This window comes from Styela clava, chromosome 12 (genome assembly GCF_964204865.1).
Source record: "Styela clava chromosome 12, kaStyClav1.hap1.2, whole genome shotgun sequence".
In the NCBI taxonomy this organism is placed as follows: Eukaryota; Metazoa; Chordata; class Ascidiacea; order Stolidobranchia; family Styelidae; genus Styela; species Styela clava.
Window position 1 is genome coordinate 2,291,449 of NC_135261.1, and position 17,134 is coordinate 2,308,582.

Here is a 17,134-nt window from a genome sequence, read left to right on the forward strand (position 1 = left end):
GCACATGGCCCGCAAACTGTCTGCACAGGGTCTGCAAACTCACTACACAGGGCCCGCAAACTGACTGCACAAGTCTCGAAAACTGACTGCACATGGCCCGCAAACTGTCTGCACAGGGTCTGCAAACTCACTACACAGGGCCCGCAAACTGACTGCACAAGACTCGAAAACTGACTGCACATGGCCCGCAAACTGTCTGCACAGGGTCTGCAAACTCACTACACAGGGCCCGCAAACTGACTGCACAAGACTCGAAAACTGACTGCACATGGCCCGCAAACTGTCTGCACAGGGTCTGCAAACTCACTACACAGGGCCCACAATATGAAAAGAGTTTGATAGATCTTTAATGATTGAGTTCATTTCAAAAGCCAATGCATCGTTTTGGTTGGGAGTTGCGGACGAATATCCATTGCTGTCAGAAAAAACAATTAAAATTATATTTCGCTTTTTGAAAGTTATGTGTCGGATCTATTTAAAGCATGTGGCCCGCCGCTTCATTATCTGTGGCTCGTGTCGCATTCAGTGAATATTCAAAAAATTGCATTCCGTTTTGTTTCGTCATAAAATTAACCAGAAAAATTATTTGACATATTTTTACATCACTAATATCACTGAATTCCCTAGAGTTAGGGCTAACTGAGGAAACTAACAAAGTTGAATGATGTGCTTGGCAGTCTGAATATGTCTATATGTCAGAAAATTTAGTAATTACCTTTCTCTCCGAGTTACAAATCACGTGATAAAGGGCAAACCTTGCAAATTCACAAAGGGGCAAAATCCAACTTGTTTTATGTCCATGAAACGCGGTATTTCAATACATTTCTACGTGTGATATGTCAGTTTTACAGTAAAGGCTTCGAGTATATTTATAATCAGAATATCTCACTGATATATTTAGCGTTAAATTTTCGTTGTGCTGTTTGAAAAGAAAGTAAATGATTGACGTGAGCTTCCGCGATTTTTTTAAACGATAATGATCTCGTAAAATTACGAATGTGCTTTGGAAATGCGTTACTTCGAAAGCATGGTGTTACTCATAAACGATGCATCGGAAATTAGTTTAGCGATAGCGAGAATTGCAAAGGGAAGTTGATAATATTGTCTAGTTCTCATCGCAGGACTTTTCCCATCAATATTTCCATACACTCAGAAAAAAAACTAGTAATTTTCCATTGCGCTAGAAATTCAAATTTTCAAATCCTCTCTAACCCTCAACTGCATATTTACGATGGGAGTGTTTTTTCCTCAAATTTCACATTTTTGCATTATTGAAATTGTATTGCCATGTCTTGTCTAAACCTAGCTAATATGAGAAAACATCTTCCCGATGTATAGGTTGCGAGATGTTCATAAAACCCTAAATTGGGTTGCGTCGCAAGATTGTTTAAAGAACCACTGGTTTAAACTACACATAGCGTAACAATTGTAGCGTAAGTTGAGTGGTAAATTTACTTTTTTTGTTAAAAGATATCACGCGTTGGGAGCATAGATTCTAAAAGTTGGAATGAAGTTTCCTCTATATTTTTAAATATTCGTGATATGTCAGAAATATTGCCACGTCATTCGGTACCCCGATTTCAAATTTGATTGATTGACGTCCAAGGCATATTTCCAACGTAAATTCATATTCATAAAACTATCGTCGTAGTTACAGCGGACACAAGTGGGCCGGATGAAACAATTCCGTGGCCCGCGGGCCGTAATTAGCCCTCCCATGTATCAAACACATGCGAACAATATTTTCGTGGTAAATCTACCTTGTGTGGGAATTACAAGGTGAATCTAACCCGAGTCCCACTATATCACTTTATAGCAGCGGTTCTTATCTCTCTCTCACTTTACTTAAATTACTAGGTTTACCCACAATGCACCTAATAAGGTTTATTTATTGGAAAATAAATAACAAATGACTCAATTATCATTATTTAAAGTGACAGCTGCCTTTATTTATTGGCAAATAGCTGTTTTATGTCTGATTTGTTCAGTGATTTCCTCACACCACTCCCATAAGGGCTGAATACCCCCTAAAATTTCAAACACCCTGGCGGGTGCTGGGTCATATTTGCCGCAAAATATAATTTAATTCCAATTATGTTGTGTTTTCATAGTATTTTGAATTCAAATTCCCGCTGTTACCTCTGCTGTAAAAGATCGCCCATAACCATTTCAAGTCGTAAAATGTGTGAATTGGAATAAAATTGAAGCGATAATTGCCACACAAGGTAGATTTCTCTAAAAAATGTTGTTTGAAACAATATGGCGACGATAATAACACGACGATATCAATCACTGGCATTTCTAACCCCTGAGTGTGTGATCATTGCCTGATTCAACAGTGAGTAACCGACATGAAAATAATTTAAATTCATTTCAATCAAAAAATCCAAGCGATAACTGCACGATTTACGTCAATAAACCATTAGCTTCCGGGAAACGAAAGTTAAATTATTTTGCCGTTTTGAACTAGCATAACCCTGGCATCAGATTTTTCACATCCCAACCATTGCGAAGGAAAAAGCAACGCAAAAATGACCAGCAATCCATCTCAGTAATCTATCTCGCATTTGTCTGCTGTTATCGGAATTTATAGCAAAAGTTTCCAGTCTTTATTCCTTAATTTACCTTATTGCGAATTTAAAATAAAATTCAAATCGAACGTGTTTTATGTCGATAAATCGCGGCATTTCAATTCATTTTTACGTGTGATATGTCAGTTTTTGGAAAATATAAAAGGGCTTCGATTAAAATCATAATCAGAATATCTTACTGATATATTTAGCATTAAATTTGCGTTGCGCTGTTTGAACAGAAAGTAAATGATTGACGTGTACTGCCGCGTCTTTTTGAACGATAATGAGCTCACATGATCACCATGAATATACTTTGGAACTGCGTTACTTTGAAATTAGTTGAACGATAGCGGGAATTCTGATAATATTGAGTGGTTCTCAGCACCATATGCTATACTATACCTACATCGGCATATTTTATAAATGTAATCTAGTACCAGGCCTGGGCAAGAGCTCCATAAATTAATTTGGAAGCCAACTTATATTATTTATCTTAGTTCAACTGTGTTACAAACATAAATTCAGCACTAATACACGGCCATGGAATGTTGTGATCAACTGAACAGTGACTCGTATCGCTTTCCCATCCATGAAATCAACGCACGCAACGCCGAATAAGGACAAGGTGGGACTGTTTTTTTCCTCCGCATTGGACGCACTGGATTAGAAGGCTTAGCCCGTACTGATACTGGGTTTGAGTGTAGCGTTAGCTAATTCATACATTTGTGGGCGTTCCAGTAGTATGTGCACCAAGATGGCGCACAACCTGATAACCCTAACTTGGCACACACTATGTTCAGGTTGTGCGCCATCTTGGTGCACATACTACGGGAGCACCCATTTGTGTAATTTGCCTCTAAGCGCACGATCAATTTTTAAGATAAAAAAGGATTTGGGCGTTACATTTGTTAAATATCAGTGACTGTCTGTACAGGACCCTGTCGGGGGCGAAGGACCCGAACAAGCTCGGTATAATATATATTAAGTCGAATGCTTCAACCGATAGGCCATCGCGTCGCCAAATCAGTGGGCTTATGTCAATCATCCATAAATAGCTGTGACAAAGAAAATTCTGACAGTGAGTTGTGTGGTAAGTTTACTATTTTTGTTAACAGCTATCATGCGTTGAGAGCATGATTTCTAAAAGTAGAAATAAAGTTTTTTCTGCCTTTTAAAATATTCGTTGTATATCAGAAATATCGCCACGTCATTCGGTACCCCGATTTCAAATTTGATTGGCTGACGTGACGTAATTTACATCGATATTTTCAACGTATATTTATATCCATAAAAACTATAGTCGTAATTACAGCGGACACAAGTGGGCCGGATGAAACAATTCGGTGGCCCGCGGGCCGTAATTAGCCCTCCAATGTATCAAACACATGCGAACAATATTTTTGTGGTAAATCCACCTTGTGTGGGAATTACAAGGGAGAATCTAACCCGATTCCCGCTATATCACTTTATAGCAACGGTTCTTATCTCTTTAGCACTTTACTTAGTTTACTAATTTTAACCCAAAAGTACCCAATAGTGCTAATTTATTGGAAAAGAAATTAGTAAATTAACTCATTATATTCATTTAAAGTGACGGCATCCTTTATTCATTGGCAAATAGCTGTTTAATGTCTGGTGGAGTGCAGTGATTTCCCCACACCACTCCCATAAGGGGTGAACACCCCCCTACAATTCAGACACCCTGTCTAGTGTTGGGTCATATTTGCAGCAAAATTTAATTTAATTCTAATTATGTTGGGTTTTTTAATCGTATTTGGACTTTAAATTTCCACTTTAATTTACTTCTGTTATAAAAAGTCGGCCATACCCATTTCAAGTCGTAACAAGCGGTAATAAAAATCGAAGCGATAATTCCTACACAAGGTAGATTTCTCATAAAAAGGTTGTTTGAAACAATATGGCCGCCCTGCTTGATTCGTCACAAAGCCAATTAAATTTAAAATCATAGCACCAAAAATATGCGGAAATTTTCGGCTTGTGGTAAATATTTAAATAAGAATGGAAGCGTTGGGGGTTATGGGAGATCATCAGGAAAAACAACGTTTCATAACATGTGATAGTCACTGATATTTCTAACTCCGGAGTGTGTGATCAATGCCTGATTCAACAGTGAGTAACCGACATAAAGATATTTTAACTTCATTTCAATCAAAAAATTCAAACGATCACTGCACGATTTACGTCAATAAACCATCAGTTTCCAGGACACGAAAACTGAAAATTTATGCCGATTTGAACTGACATAACTCTGGCATCAGATTTTTCACATCCCAACCATTGCCAACGAAAAAGCAATGCAAAAATGACCAGTAATCTATCTCGCATTTGTCTGCTGTTATCGGAATTTATAGAAGAAGTTTCAGGCCTTTATTCCCTGATTTACCTCTTTGCGAATTCAAAATAAAATTCAACCCCCATCGGTATTTTGCCGCAAAATATAATTTAATTCCAATTATGTTGTGTTTTCATAGTATTTTGACTTCAAATTCCTACTTTTACCTCTGCTGTAAAAGATCGCCCATAATCATTTCAAGTCGTAAAATGTGTGAATTGGAATAAAATTGAAGCGATAATTGCCACACAAGGTAGATTTCTCTAAAAAGTATTGTTTGAAACAATATGGCGACGATAATAACACGACGATATCAATCACTGGCATTTCTAACCCATGAGTGTGTGATCATTGCCTGATTCAACAGTGAGTAACCGACATAAAAATATTTTAAATTTATTTCAATCAAAAAATTCAAACGATAACTGCACGATTTACGTCAATAAACCATTAGCTTCCGGGAAACGAAAGTTAAATTATTTTGCCGTTTTGAACTAGCATAACCCTGACATCAGATTTTTCACATCCCAACCATTGCAAAGGAAAAAGCAATGCAAAAATGACCAGCAATCCATCTCAGTAATCTATCTCGCATTTGTTTCCTGTGATCGGAATTTATAGCAAAAGTTTCCAGTCTTTATTCCTTATTTTACCTCTTTGCGAATTTAAAATAAAATTCAAATCGGACGTGTTTTATGTCCATAAATCGCGGCATTTCAATGCATTTTTACGTGTGATATGTCAGTTTTTGGAAAATATAAAAGGGCTTCGATTAAAATCATAATCAGAATATCTTACTGATACATTTAGCATTAAATTTGCGTTGCGCTGTTTGCACAGAAAGTAAATGATTGACGTGAACTGGCGCGACTTTTTAAACGATAATGAGCTCACATAATCACCATGAATATACTTTGGAACTGCGTTACTTTGAAATTAGTTGATCCATAGCGGGAATTGCACCGGAAATTTTGATAATATTGAGTGGTTCTCAGCACCATATGCTATACTATACCTACACCGGCATATTTTATAAATGTAATCTAGTACCAGGCCTGGGCCAGAGCTCCATAAATTAATTTGGAAGCCAGCTTATATTATTTATCTTAGTTCAACTGTGTTACAAACATAAATTCAGCACTAATACACGGCCATGGAATGTTGTGATCAACTGAACAGTGACTCGTATCGCTTGCCCATCCATGAAATCAACGCACGTATAGTCGAATAATGACAAGGGGGGAATAGGGCTTTCCCTCCACATTAGGCGCACTGGGTTAGAAGGCTTAGCCCGTACTGATACTAGGTTTGAGTGTTGCGTTAGCTAATTCATACATTTGTGGTCGCTCCAGTAGTATGTGCACCAAGATGGCGCACAACCTGGACCCTAACTTGGTACACACTATGTTCAGGTTGTGCGCCATCCTGGTGCACATACTACGCACCCATTTGTGTAATTTGCCTCTAAGCGCACGATCAATTTTTAAGATAAAAAAGGATTTGGGCGTTACATTTGTTAAATATCAGTGACTGTCTGTACAGGACCCTGTCGGGGGCGAAGGACCCGAACAAGCTCGGTATAATATATATTAGGTCGAATGCTTCGACCAATAGGCCATCGCGTCGCCAAAACAGTGGGCTTATGTCAATCATCCATAAGTAGCTGTGACAAAGAAAATTCTGACAGTGAGTTGTGTGGTAAGTTTACTATTTTTGTTAACAGCTATCATGCGTTGAGAGCATGATTTCTAAAAGTTGAAATAAAGTTTTTTCTGCCTTTTAAAATATTCGTTGTATATCAGAAATATCGCCACGTCATTCGGTACCCCGATTTCAAATTTGATTGGCTGACGTGACGTAATTTACATCGATATTTTCAACGTATATTTATATCTATAAAAACTATCGTCGTAATTACAGCGGACACAAGTGGGCCGGATGAAACAATTCGGTGGCCCGCGGGCCGTAATTAGCCCTCCAATGTATCAAACACATGCGAACAATATTTTTGTGGTAAATCCACCTTGTGTGGGAATCACAAGGGAGAATCTAACCCGAGTCCCACTAAATCACTTTATAGCAGCGATTCTTATCTCTCTAGCTGTCTAGCATTTTACTTAGAATACTAGGTTTACCCCCAATGCACCCAATAGTGTTCATTTATTGGATAGGAAATATCCAATTACCTAATTATATTCATTTAATGTGACTGCTGCTCTTGATTATTGGCAAATAGCTGTTCGATGTCTGATTTGTGCAGTGATTTCCTCACACCACTCCCATGAGGGCTGAATACCCCCTGAAATTTCAAACACCCTGGCGAGTGCTGGGTCATATTTGCCGCAAAATATAATTTAATTCCAATTATGTTGTGTTTTCATAGTATTTTGACTTCAAATTCCCACTGTTACCTCTGCTGTAAAAAATCGCCCATAACCATTTCAATAAAATTGAAGCGATAATTGCCACACAAGGTAGATTTCTCTAAAAAATGTTGTTTAAAACAATATGGCGACGAAAATAACACGACGATATCAATCACTGGCATTTCTGAGTGTGTGATCATTGCCTGATTCAACAGTGAGTAACCGACATAAAAATATTTTAAATTTATTTCAATCAAAAAATTCAAACGATCACTGCACGATTTACGTCAATAAACCATCAGTTTCCAGGACACGAAAACTGAAAATTTATGCCGATTTGAACTGACATAACCCTGGCATCAGATTTTTCACATCCTAACCATTGCCAACGAAAAGGCAATGCAAATTAAACCGCCATCTATCTCGCCTTTGTTCGCTGTTATCGAAATTCATAGAAAAAGTTTCAAGCCTTCATTCCCTAATTTACCTCTTTGCGAATTCAAAATAAAATTCAACCCCCCATGGCAAAATCCGACGTGTTTTTTATAAATCGATATATTTCAATGCATTTCTACGTATGATATGTCAGTTTTTGGAAATTATAGTAAGGGCTTCGAGTAAAATTATATTCAGAATATCTTACTGATATATTTAGCGTTACAGTTACGTTGGGCTGTTTGTACGTTGGACTTTTTAAACTATAATGAGCTCGTATAATAACGAATGTGCTTTGGAAATGCGCTACTCTGAAAGCATTGTGTTACTCATAAACGATGCAGTGGAAATTAGTTGTACGATAGCTGAATGCCTGAATTCAGTTGCACCGGAAGTTTTGATAATTATGTCAGGTTCTTAGCACCATATGCTATACTATACCTAAACCGGCATATTTGATAAATGTTATCTAGTTCCAGGCCTGGGCCAAAGCTCTATACATTCATTTGGGATCCAATATGATTTATTTATCCTAGTTCAACTGGGGCACAAACATAAATTCAGCTCACTAACACACGGCCATGCAATGTTGTGATCAACTTAACCGCAACTCGTATCGCTCGCCCATCTACGAAATCATCGCACGTAACTCCGAATATGGACAGAGGGGACTATTGCAAGGACTGACCAGGTATGGAAGATGCTTGGTCGCGTTGCAGAGCTGCATACTTTATTGCTGGGTCGAATTGAGTAAACTTATAACCGCATAACAAAAGTGATGTCATTTTTCCATTTTATTAGCTTTTAACTTAAAATTTTTAACAAAATCATGCTTAAAGTTACTTTACCAGTCTTGCGTGTAGCGAATCTTTATTTCATAACTACTTAAATTTGGCGACGCGGCGCTCATATGTGGCTATTTTTTGTTCTGCGCTTCTGAAACAAGCAAACAAGAATTCGACGTCCGAAATGCTATATTCGATGTCTAAAATCTCATTTTCGACGTCCGAAATCTTATATTCGATGTCTAAAATCTTATATTCGAAGTCCGAAATCCTATATTCGACGTCTAAAATACTATATTCGACGTCTTTAAACCTATATTCAACGTCCAAAATCTAATATTCGACGTCTAAAGTTCAATATTCGACATGCGAAATAATATATTCGATGCCCGAAATCCTATTTTCGACGTCCAAAATTTTATATTCGACGTCCGAAATCCTGTATTCGACGTCCAACATCATAAATTCAACGTCCGAAATCCTATTTTCGACGTCCAAAATTTCATATTCGACGTCCGAAATTCTATATTCGACGATTTTCAGTTTTGTTGATCCCACTGTTTTTACCAAATTGGTTATCCAGTTAGGGTGAAGGCTAAGAAAGCAGATTGCGCTGGAAAGTCAAATTTGCAGATCATTTCTGACCCTAAATTCTTAATTTTCAGTTAATTCATATTTTTATATCTACCCACTGGGCCACGTAATATTAAAAGCCGGCAAGACATGTCTGGCCTGTATTTTCATAAAATAGAATTCATGGGGGCGGTTGATATGCCATATCGCGCAAAGTGTACCAGAATTCCACCAAATAGGACTCTCACAGACTTGGTGGTGACGTTGTCGTCATCGTTTCATAAAGATAGAAAGAGCAGCCCAAACTCTCTTTTTGTGACGCAACACGTCTCATGAAATTTAAAAGAGAGAAAACAATTTTAATTTCCGCTCAAGAGTAGTGAGTCAGCATGCAAAGGATATATTCCGATGCGAATAGATTGAAGCTTCATTCTAACCTTCGCTGTTCGAAAATTTACTTTCATCGAAGCAAAGTTGACAAAATCTTGGATTCGAAATGAAGATTCCGATTCGACACAGTTTCATCGGACTCATACTGTTGATGGAGGCTTGTTTATTGATTAAAGGTCAGTATACCCGCGCATGTTTTGTTGGGTTTGCTTGCCTGGGATTTTTATTTGGGGGGGGGGGGAGCACTATAACTGACATGGGCAAACTACGGCCGGCGGGCCAAATTTGGCCAGTTTGGTAATTCAATCTGGCCCGCCTGATGCTACCACAACCAAACTAAAATCAAATTTTTATGTTTTAGCTAAAAGTTACTTAAGGAATTTGTTGCGATTGCTTAATATAGCAGCAAATTACTGATCCGTGTCTGCTCGCCTTTTTCACTCCTGAGCCTTTAGTAGTTTATATGACGATATTTTAAACTTGAGTATAAAAACAAAAAGTTTCGAATGAGGCAATTCTCTCATCGGCTGCTCGCACAGAACCTTGTTCGGGCAGGAAGGCGTATAAATAAAAGCCGCAAACTGTGGGGAATTCAACTCTCCCGAGTTCATTGTTCGCCAGAAAAATTGAAACGATTCTCAGAAACCAGAAATGAAATTGCCGGTATAAATCAAATCTTTGCCCATGCCAGCACTTCCGACAAACTTTATTAGGTTTCCCCGATGGCGGGCGTAATAATTCAAAATTGATTCAACCAATCATCATCGAGGAAAATAGTGCGTTCACATGACGTTGGTAGCAGTATAAAATTAAATATGGAATGAGCGAATGCGCGCCATAAGGAAATAGGTACTGAATTAATTAGTCTCGTTATGAAAAAAGTTCAGTGACATAACTTTCGTTTATCTGTTATAAACCTATTTAAAATGAACAATTCTCTCGATTTCTAATTTTAATTTTATTTAACAGGAGAGGAATGCTGGATTCCTATGATTTGCGACGATCAACCTACTTGGAGAGAACTCACGGTGAGAGCTTTAGTAGTAGTTTCATATTGATGGTATTTCACTTTAATCTATGGGAACACTTTTTCACGGGGAACACTCGCTAAGCTAAGGCCTTACTGCACAGATGTGCAACCTTCATGTTCGTATATTCAAACATTTCTCTCTTGTTCTATTTCAGAAAGGACAGTGCACGGAAAAAGAAGGGAAAGCTTTGGAAGGTTTGAGAATTTAATTTCCTTCGAAATACGTTTGCTATTTTTCATATTTGTCACACAGTCTGATAGCAAACAATCGTTTTAGTACTCCTGAAGTACGCGTATCAAGATGGCGGAAACCGGAACGTAGTATGTGTACCAGGTTGGGGTTAAGCCATAATTTCAGTAACAATTACTACCGGAGTCACTTAGCTAGTCCCCGAACTCGTAATAGAACTAAACTAGGGATTAATGAAATGGATTTATGGCCTAACCTGGTACACATACTACGTTCCGGTGTCCGCCATCTTGGTACGCATACTTCAGGAATACCATCGTTTTATTAGTAAACTTCAATCATTTCATATTTTTATCGCGCCATTTTTCACAATCACATCATGACGTGTAGTCTAGCAATATACATCTCATATTTCTATTTTTTGACCAGGGAGAAAGGGGTTCATATCTTCTAACAAAAAAATTTGGAGCTCCAAAAGTATGTGAACCAAAATTTCACGCAACCTGAACATAGTATGTGTGTACCGGTTGGGATTCAGGTTGTGCGACATCTTGGTACACATAATTCTGGAGCACAAAAAATTCACTGAATTCGGATTGTAAAACTGAGGGCTCAATTTGAATTCTGTTTTTGTTTATGTTTCGCAGCTTTAACGGAACGATTGGACGGGATGAAAAGTGAGCTCAATCAATTAGAAAAGGTGTTGGAAGAAGCAGAGACGAACTCAGTTGTAGGTGTCAAAGAAACGACCACTCCCCATGGTATGAAAATTTATGTCTTTTGGTATCGCATATATTAGATATTGGAAAATGTCTTTTTCAGTTATAGTAATTGGTAATAAGGGATTGTGCGAAAACGCTGAAAAAGAAAAATTTCGAAATATATTCTCATTGCCATTCAGTGCCTCATTCTTACCTTGAAGTAATCAAAACTATAAATCTTACTATGAACTTGTAATATAAACTCACTTTTTCACACAGGATACAAAAACAAGAAAACTTCTTCGGCCCGTACTTCAACCGTCCCTGCCACATCCCCGTGGTCAACTAAGGAAGCCTTTCTGTCTACTTTTCGCCCACAAACTACCAAAGTCGAACAGAGCACAGGTTGGTGTGGCCTTCTCGTTTTCCGCTCGAAAAATATTTTCCCTCCCAAACGCTCTTTAGTACGCGTCAAATATCTAAGTAGGAATACCCCAGCTCCTGAGGTCCAGAAAAGGAAAGTTTAAATTTAATATGTGTTTTATATTCTTCCGCCAAATACACTGTATTAGTGAAGTGAATGAAAAAAAATTATTTCTTGCATAAATTACGCTTTAACTGAGTTCAATTGAAGATTTCGTAAATTTTTTCACTAGATTGGGGGGAATTCCCTACTTTCCGCAAGATGGAATTTTTTTAAATTGAAGTCTGTATTAATGATAGGGATGAGAAAAAATTATTTTTTATCAAAATTACGCTTTAACTTGGTTAAATTGACGATTCCGTAAATTTTTACCTTAAATCGGGGAAATTTCTTTACCTCCCGCACGGTGAAATTATTTTAAATTAATTATGTGTTATATATATGTCCAGCAAATATAATGTATTATTGAATTGAATGAGAAATAACTTATTCTTACCAAAATTAAGCTTTGACTTGGTTAAGTTGTTTTTGCTAAATTAGGGAATTTCCCTACTCTCCGCACAGTGGATTTAAAAAAAAAATTAATATGTGCTTTATATATGTCCACCAAAGACACTGTATTGATGAATCAGATAAAAAATATTTCCTTGCATAAATTACGCTTTAATTGAGTTAAATTGATGATTTCGTAAACTTTTTTTCTTAATTGGGGGGAAATTCCCCCACTTTTCGCACGGTGGAATTTATTGAAATTTTTGAAGTATTTGAAGTCCATCAAATATACTTTATTAATGAATTGTGAACAAAAATGTCGCGCAAGCTGAATATAAGATGTGTGTGTGTGTGTACCGGTTGGGATTCAGGTTGTGCGACATCTTGGAAGAAGCAGAGACGAACTCTGTTGTAAGTGTCAAAGAAACGACCACTCCCCATGGTATGAAAATTTATGTCTTTTGGTATCGCATATACTAGATATTGAAAAAAGTCTTTATCAGTTATAGTAATTGGTAATAAGGGATTGTGCGAAAACGCTGAAAAAGAAAAATTTCGAAATATATTCTCATTGCCATTCAGTGCCTCATTCTTACCTTGAAGTAATCAAAACTATAAATCTTATTATGAACTTGTAATATGAACTCACTTTTTCACACAGGATACAAAGACAAGAAAACTTCTTCGGCCCGTACTTCAACCGTCCCTGCCACATCCCCGTGGTCAACTAAGGAAGCCTTTCTGTCTACTTTTCGCCCACAAACTACAAAAGTCGAACAGAGCACAGGTTGGTGTGGCCTTCTCGTTTTCCGCTCGAAAAATATTTTCCCTCCCAAACGCTCTTTAGTACGCGTCAAATATCTAAGTAGGAATACCCCAGCTCCTGAGGTCCAGAAAAGGAAAGTTTAAATTTAATATGTGCTTTATATTCTTCCGCCAAATACACTGTATTAATGAAGTGGATGAAAAAAAGTTATTTCTTGCATAAATTACGCTTTAACTGAGTTCAATTGGGGATTTCGTAAATTTTTTCACTAGATTGGGGGGAATTCCCTACTTTCCGCAAGATGGAATTTTTTTAAATTGAAGTCTGTATTAAGGATAGGGATGAGAAAAAAATATTTTTTATCAAAATTACGCTTTAACTTGGTTAAATTGACGATTCCGTAAATTTTTCCCTTAAATCGGGGGAAATTTCTTTACCTCCCGCACGGTGAAATTATTTTAAATTAATTATGTGTTATATATATGTCCAGCAAATATAATGTTATTAATGAATTGGATGAAAAAATTTATTTCTCACCCTAATTACGCTTTAACTGAGTTAAATTGACGATTTCGTAAAGATGGCGCACAACCTGAATATAGTATGTGTACCAGACTAGGATTCAGAATGTGCGTCATTTTGGTACACATACTTCGGGAGTACCGAGTTTCCCTACATTCCGCAAGGTGAAATTTATTAAAATTTTTATATGTGTTTTATTTATGTCCACCAAATATATGGTATTAATGAATTGAATGAGAAAAAAATTATTTCTTACAAAAATTACGCTTTAACTTGGTTAAATTGACGAATTCAAAATTTGTTTACTAAGTTGGGGGAATTTCCCTTACTTTCCGCACGGTGGAATTTTTTTTTAATTTTAATATGTGTTTTATATACGTCCATCAAATATACTTTATCAATGAATAGGATGAGAAAAAAATTATTTCTTACCTTTTAATTACGCTTAAACTTGGTTACATTTACGATTTCAAAATTTGTTTACTTAATTGGGGGAATTTCCCTACTTTACGCACAGTGGAATTTTATTAAAATTGAATATGTGTTATATATATGTCCATCAAATAAACTGTATTGAAAAATACCAACCAAGCGAAAAATGCATTTACAGGTATTCCGCAAAATACGAAATTTAGAGGTTTTAAACAATTTTATCAAAATTCTCCAATAAAAAATATGTTACATTTATATTGCTCAAAATTTGAAAAATATATATGGTATGTTTGGTATTATATGTGGCCGAGTCAAAACGTGCTGCTACTGTCCTGCTATAATGCAATCGAATCTATAAGGATTCTGCTTTTTTCCAATTGTGTTGTAATTAGAGATTTAGAGATGTAACGATGTATCGGGATCAGTATCGACAATATCGGCTATTTTTCTGGAATGGGTCATGTATCGGTGATCGACCGATATTTCCGGTCCAAAATGTTTCAAAAAATAAGTTAAAATACTGATTTTAAATTATATTTTGCTTGGAGGGGTCGTGAACTATGAGTCATGCATGTCCCCATCCCAGCGAGTAGAAACGAGAATTGTATTCGCCTGTTTTTAGTTATTTATCAGCCAAACTAGCTCAACTAATTTGGCTCTTTCCGCTGCCAAATTTTTTTATTGACATTTTTAATACATAGTAATTATGAAGAAATATATCAACACAGCACAGAAAAAAGAGCAACTAGGCGCGCAGTTTCAAATCATACAGTGGAATCGTGGTCCTTATTAACAGAACATCCACTTTGTCGTGCGACTATAAATTCCCACTGCTTATCGTCAAGCGCGAGTGTCGTTTAGTCCATCGACATCGTTAAGATAAATTCCGACTGAACTATCCCTCTACACAAGTATTAAATATTGTGATTTCATTAATTTTGTTCAACTACGCAATTTGCTTATAAATTTATTGACGTGTCCGCCTAGAGTCCTAGACTATCCTAAAATATACGATAATATTTGTAAAATATTATAAAATAGTAAAATAAAAAACTTCCTCGACGTGTTAGATACTTCTAGTCGACTCACGATTATAATTAAACACAAAATAAAATATTTCTAAAATGTTTTCAATTAAAACGTGTGACTTCGGCGCTAAAATGTGTGGGCGATATTCAATATTCTTTTAAACACAAAAAACAATATTCAAAAGCCGCGATATTGATATTAAATTTGAATTGGACATCCCTGCCTATGAGTTTTCTAGTTGAACACCGAGATCACCAGCGTTGGTGCACAATACCTTTGAATCAATTAATGCATCTGTATCCCAGCAATCATTTCCTATTGAGTTATATATCTCTTTTTTAATCTGAAATAATGTGTAATGACCATATGCTATTGTTTTAACCGTCTTCCCTGCACACTTGAGGTAATAATTATATAGTATCGGAGTATTGGCAAAATCTGCCTTTTTGTAATATCGGTATCGGCGTTTGATAACCACTTAGATCAATTATTATGATTTAACAATTGCAAATTATTTGAATTACAGATATTTTGCGTTATGACGGAAGAATATTCATACCGTTGGCATCTGAAATGGTTCTTAAAGCATCAGCGATCGCCAAATGTCAACAGCTCGGTGGTGAACTTGCAAATATATACACCCAGATGCACATGGACAAAATAATGACATTCATTCGTGACAACAAGTTGGACGGGCAATCATTTAAAGCCTTTCATCTCGGCATGATATACGACCCTATTGTGAGTTATATATAAAAGCTTCATCAGTATTACTATCAGTAGAGATTACGTGAGACTAACTCCCAATCCTTCCTCAATGCCTTTGCGCTAGTGGATCCGTATGCATATGATGCAAAAAAAAATATCATACTATGCTATTCGGGAGTACTGCTGCACACGAACACAAATGTATTTCTGTAACGTTTCGTCTGACCAAAATCAGACTTCCTCAGACAAGCAGTTTTTAACAATGACAGGAAAAGGACAACTAAGCAGTTTAAATATTATTAATAATATTATATAACTAAATTTGTGTGAAATTAATTGTGACCAAACAACCAGATTGCGACGTAAAAAATACGATCGGTTCTCGGCGTGGAATAATTGGTCCGCGATGTAATTGATCTCACAATAAGTTTCACTAAAACATTTGCCGAAGTCTTCCTGGCTCAGCTCGTGATAGTTGAGTTTTTTTATAGTGATTTTTTGAAAGACGTTGAAGTCTTTTCAATAACGTGATAAATTTTTCGCTTATCGAGCAGCGACACCTGTGATAAAAGTCTAACTTTGATACAGATTGAATAGAAAGAAGTCGAACAATTTATATAATTAAAAATAGTAATGTATAAAAATCAAATACATTACATAAAACTCCGGACATCGGAAAATAGCGGCAACCTTTAACTTCCATAACCTTTGAATATAATCAAATTATTCTAATAATTGAACACTTAATATAGTTTCACTTCTTTGTTTTAGGATCAGATTCTTCGTCTCCAAAACGGAACTGTGACATCACACAGTGTTTTCAAATGGTACCAAGGGGCTCCATACAATGGGCAGAGTCATTTTGGTCACACAAACATGTTTATCGTGATTGGGGAAGATTCAACAAGCCGATATCAATACATTCTCAACAACCCAGATCTTAGAACATACGTCCTGTGTGAAGTTTAAACTTCCATCCAACTGTTAAAGCATACTGTCAGATAAAAAATTAAGATGGAGAAACTTTTTGATGGGGGAGGGGGGTCGGGGGGCAAATTCAGGGGGTGGTAAATATTTTGTTATAAGTGATAAAACTATTTTTAACTTATGAACATGTGTTATGAATTTCAGTGATCATTTTCACCTGCATATGAGCCACTTTCTGAAAATATTCAGATACATTTATTTCTACATTTCATTTTAAATTAAAGTATGATGTCACGCCTGAAAATTAGGAGGGCAGGGAAATCACTGTATATCCCACATATAAACCGACCCTACAAATTGTAACAAGTCGTACGCACCTATCACAGCAAATGATTGCAAAAGAGAAATAATTAAAGGATAACAATTATTGTTAGGTTT

General features: G+C 36.5%; 1 protein-coding gene across 1 annotated transcript in view; it reads left to right on the forward strand.

Moving 5' to 3' along the window:
• Positions 1-16,783, forward strand: part of LOC120329197 (uncharacterized) — an 88,615-nt gene extending 71,832 nt beyond the window's left edge. Inside the window, exons 8-11 of the mRNA XM_078118536.1 lie at positions 11,676-11,801; positions 12,974-13,099; positions 15,588-15,802; positions 16,541-16,783. Of these exons, the coding sequence (XP_077974662.1) occupies positions 11,676-11,801; positions 12,974-13,099; positions 15,588-15,802; positions 16,541-16,738 (665 nt within the window). The 3' untranslated portion in view covers positions 16,739-16,783. The remainder of the gene's footprint in view (positions 1-11,675; positions 11,802-12,973; positions 13,100-15,587; positions 15,803-16,540) is intronic.
• Positions 16,784-17,134: the final 351 nt, after the last annotated feature.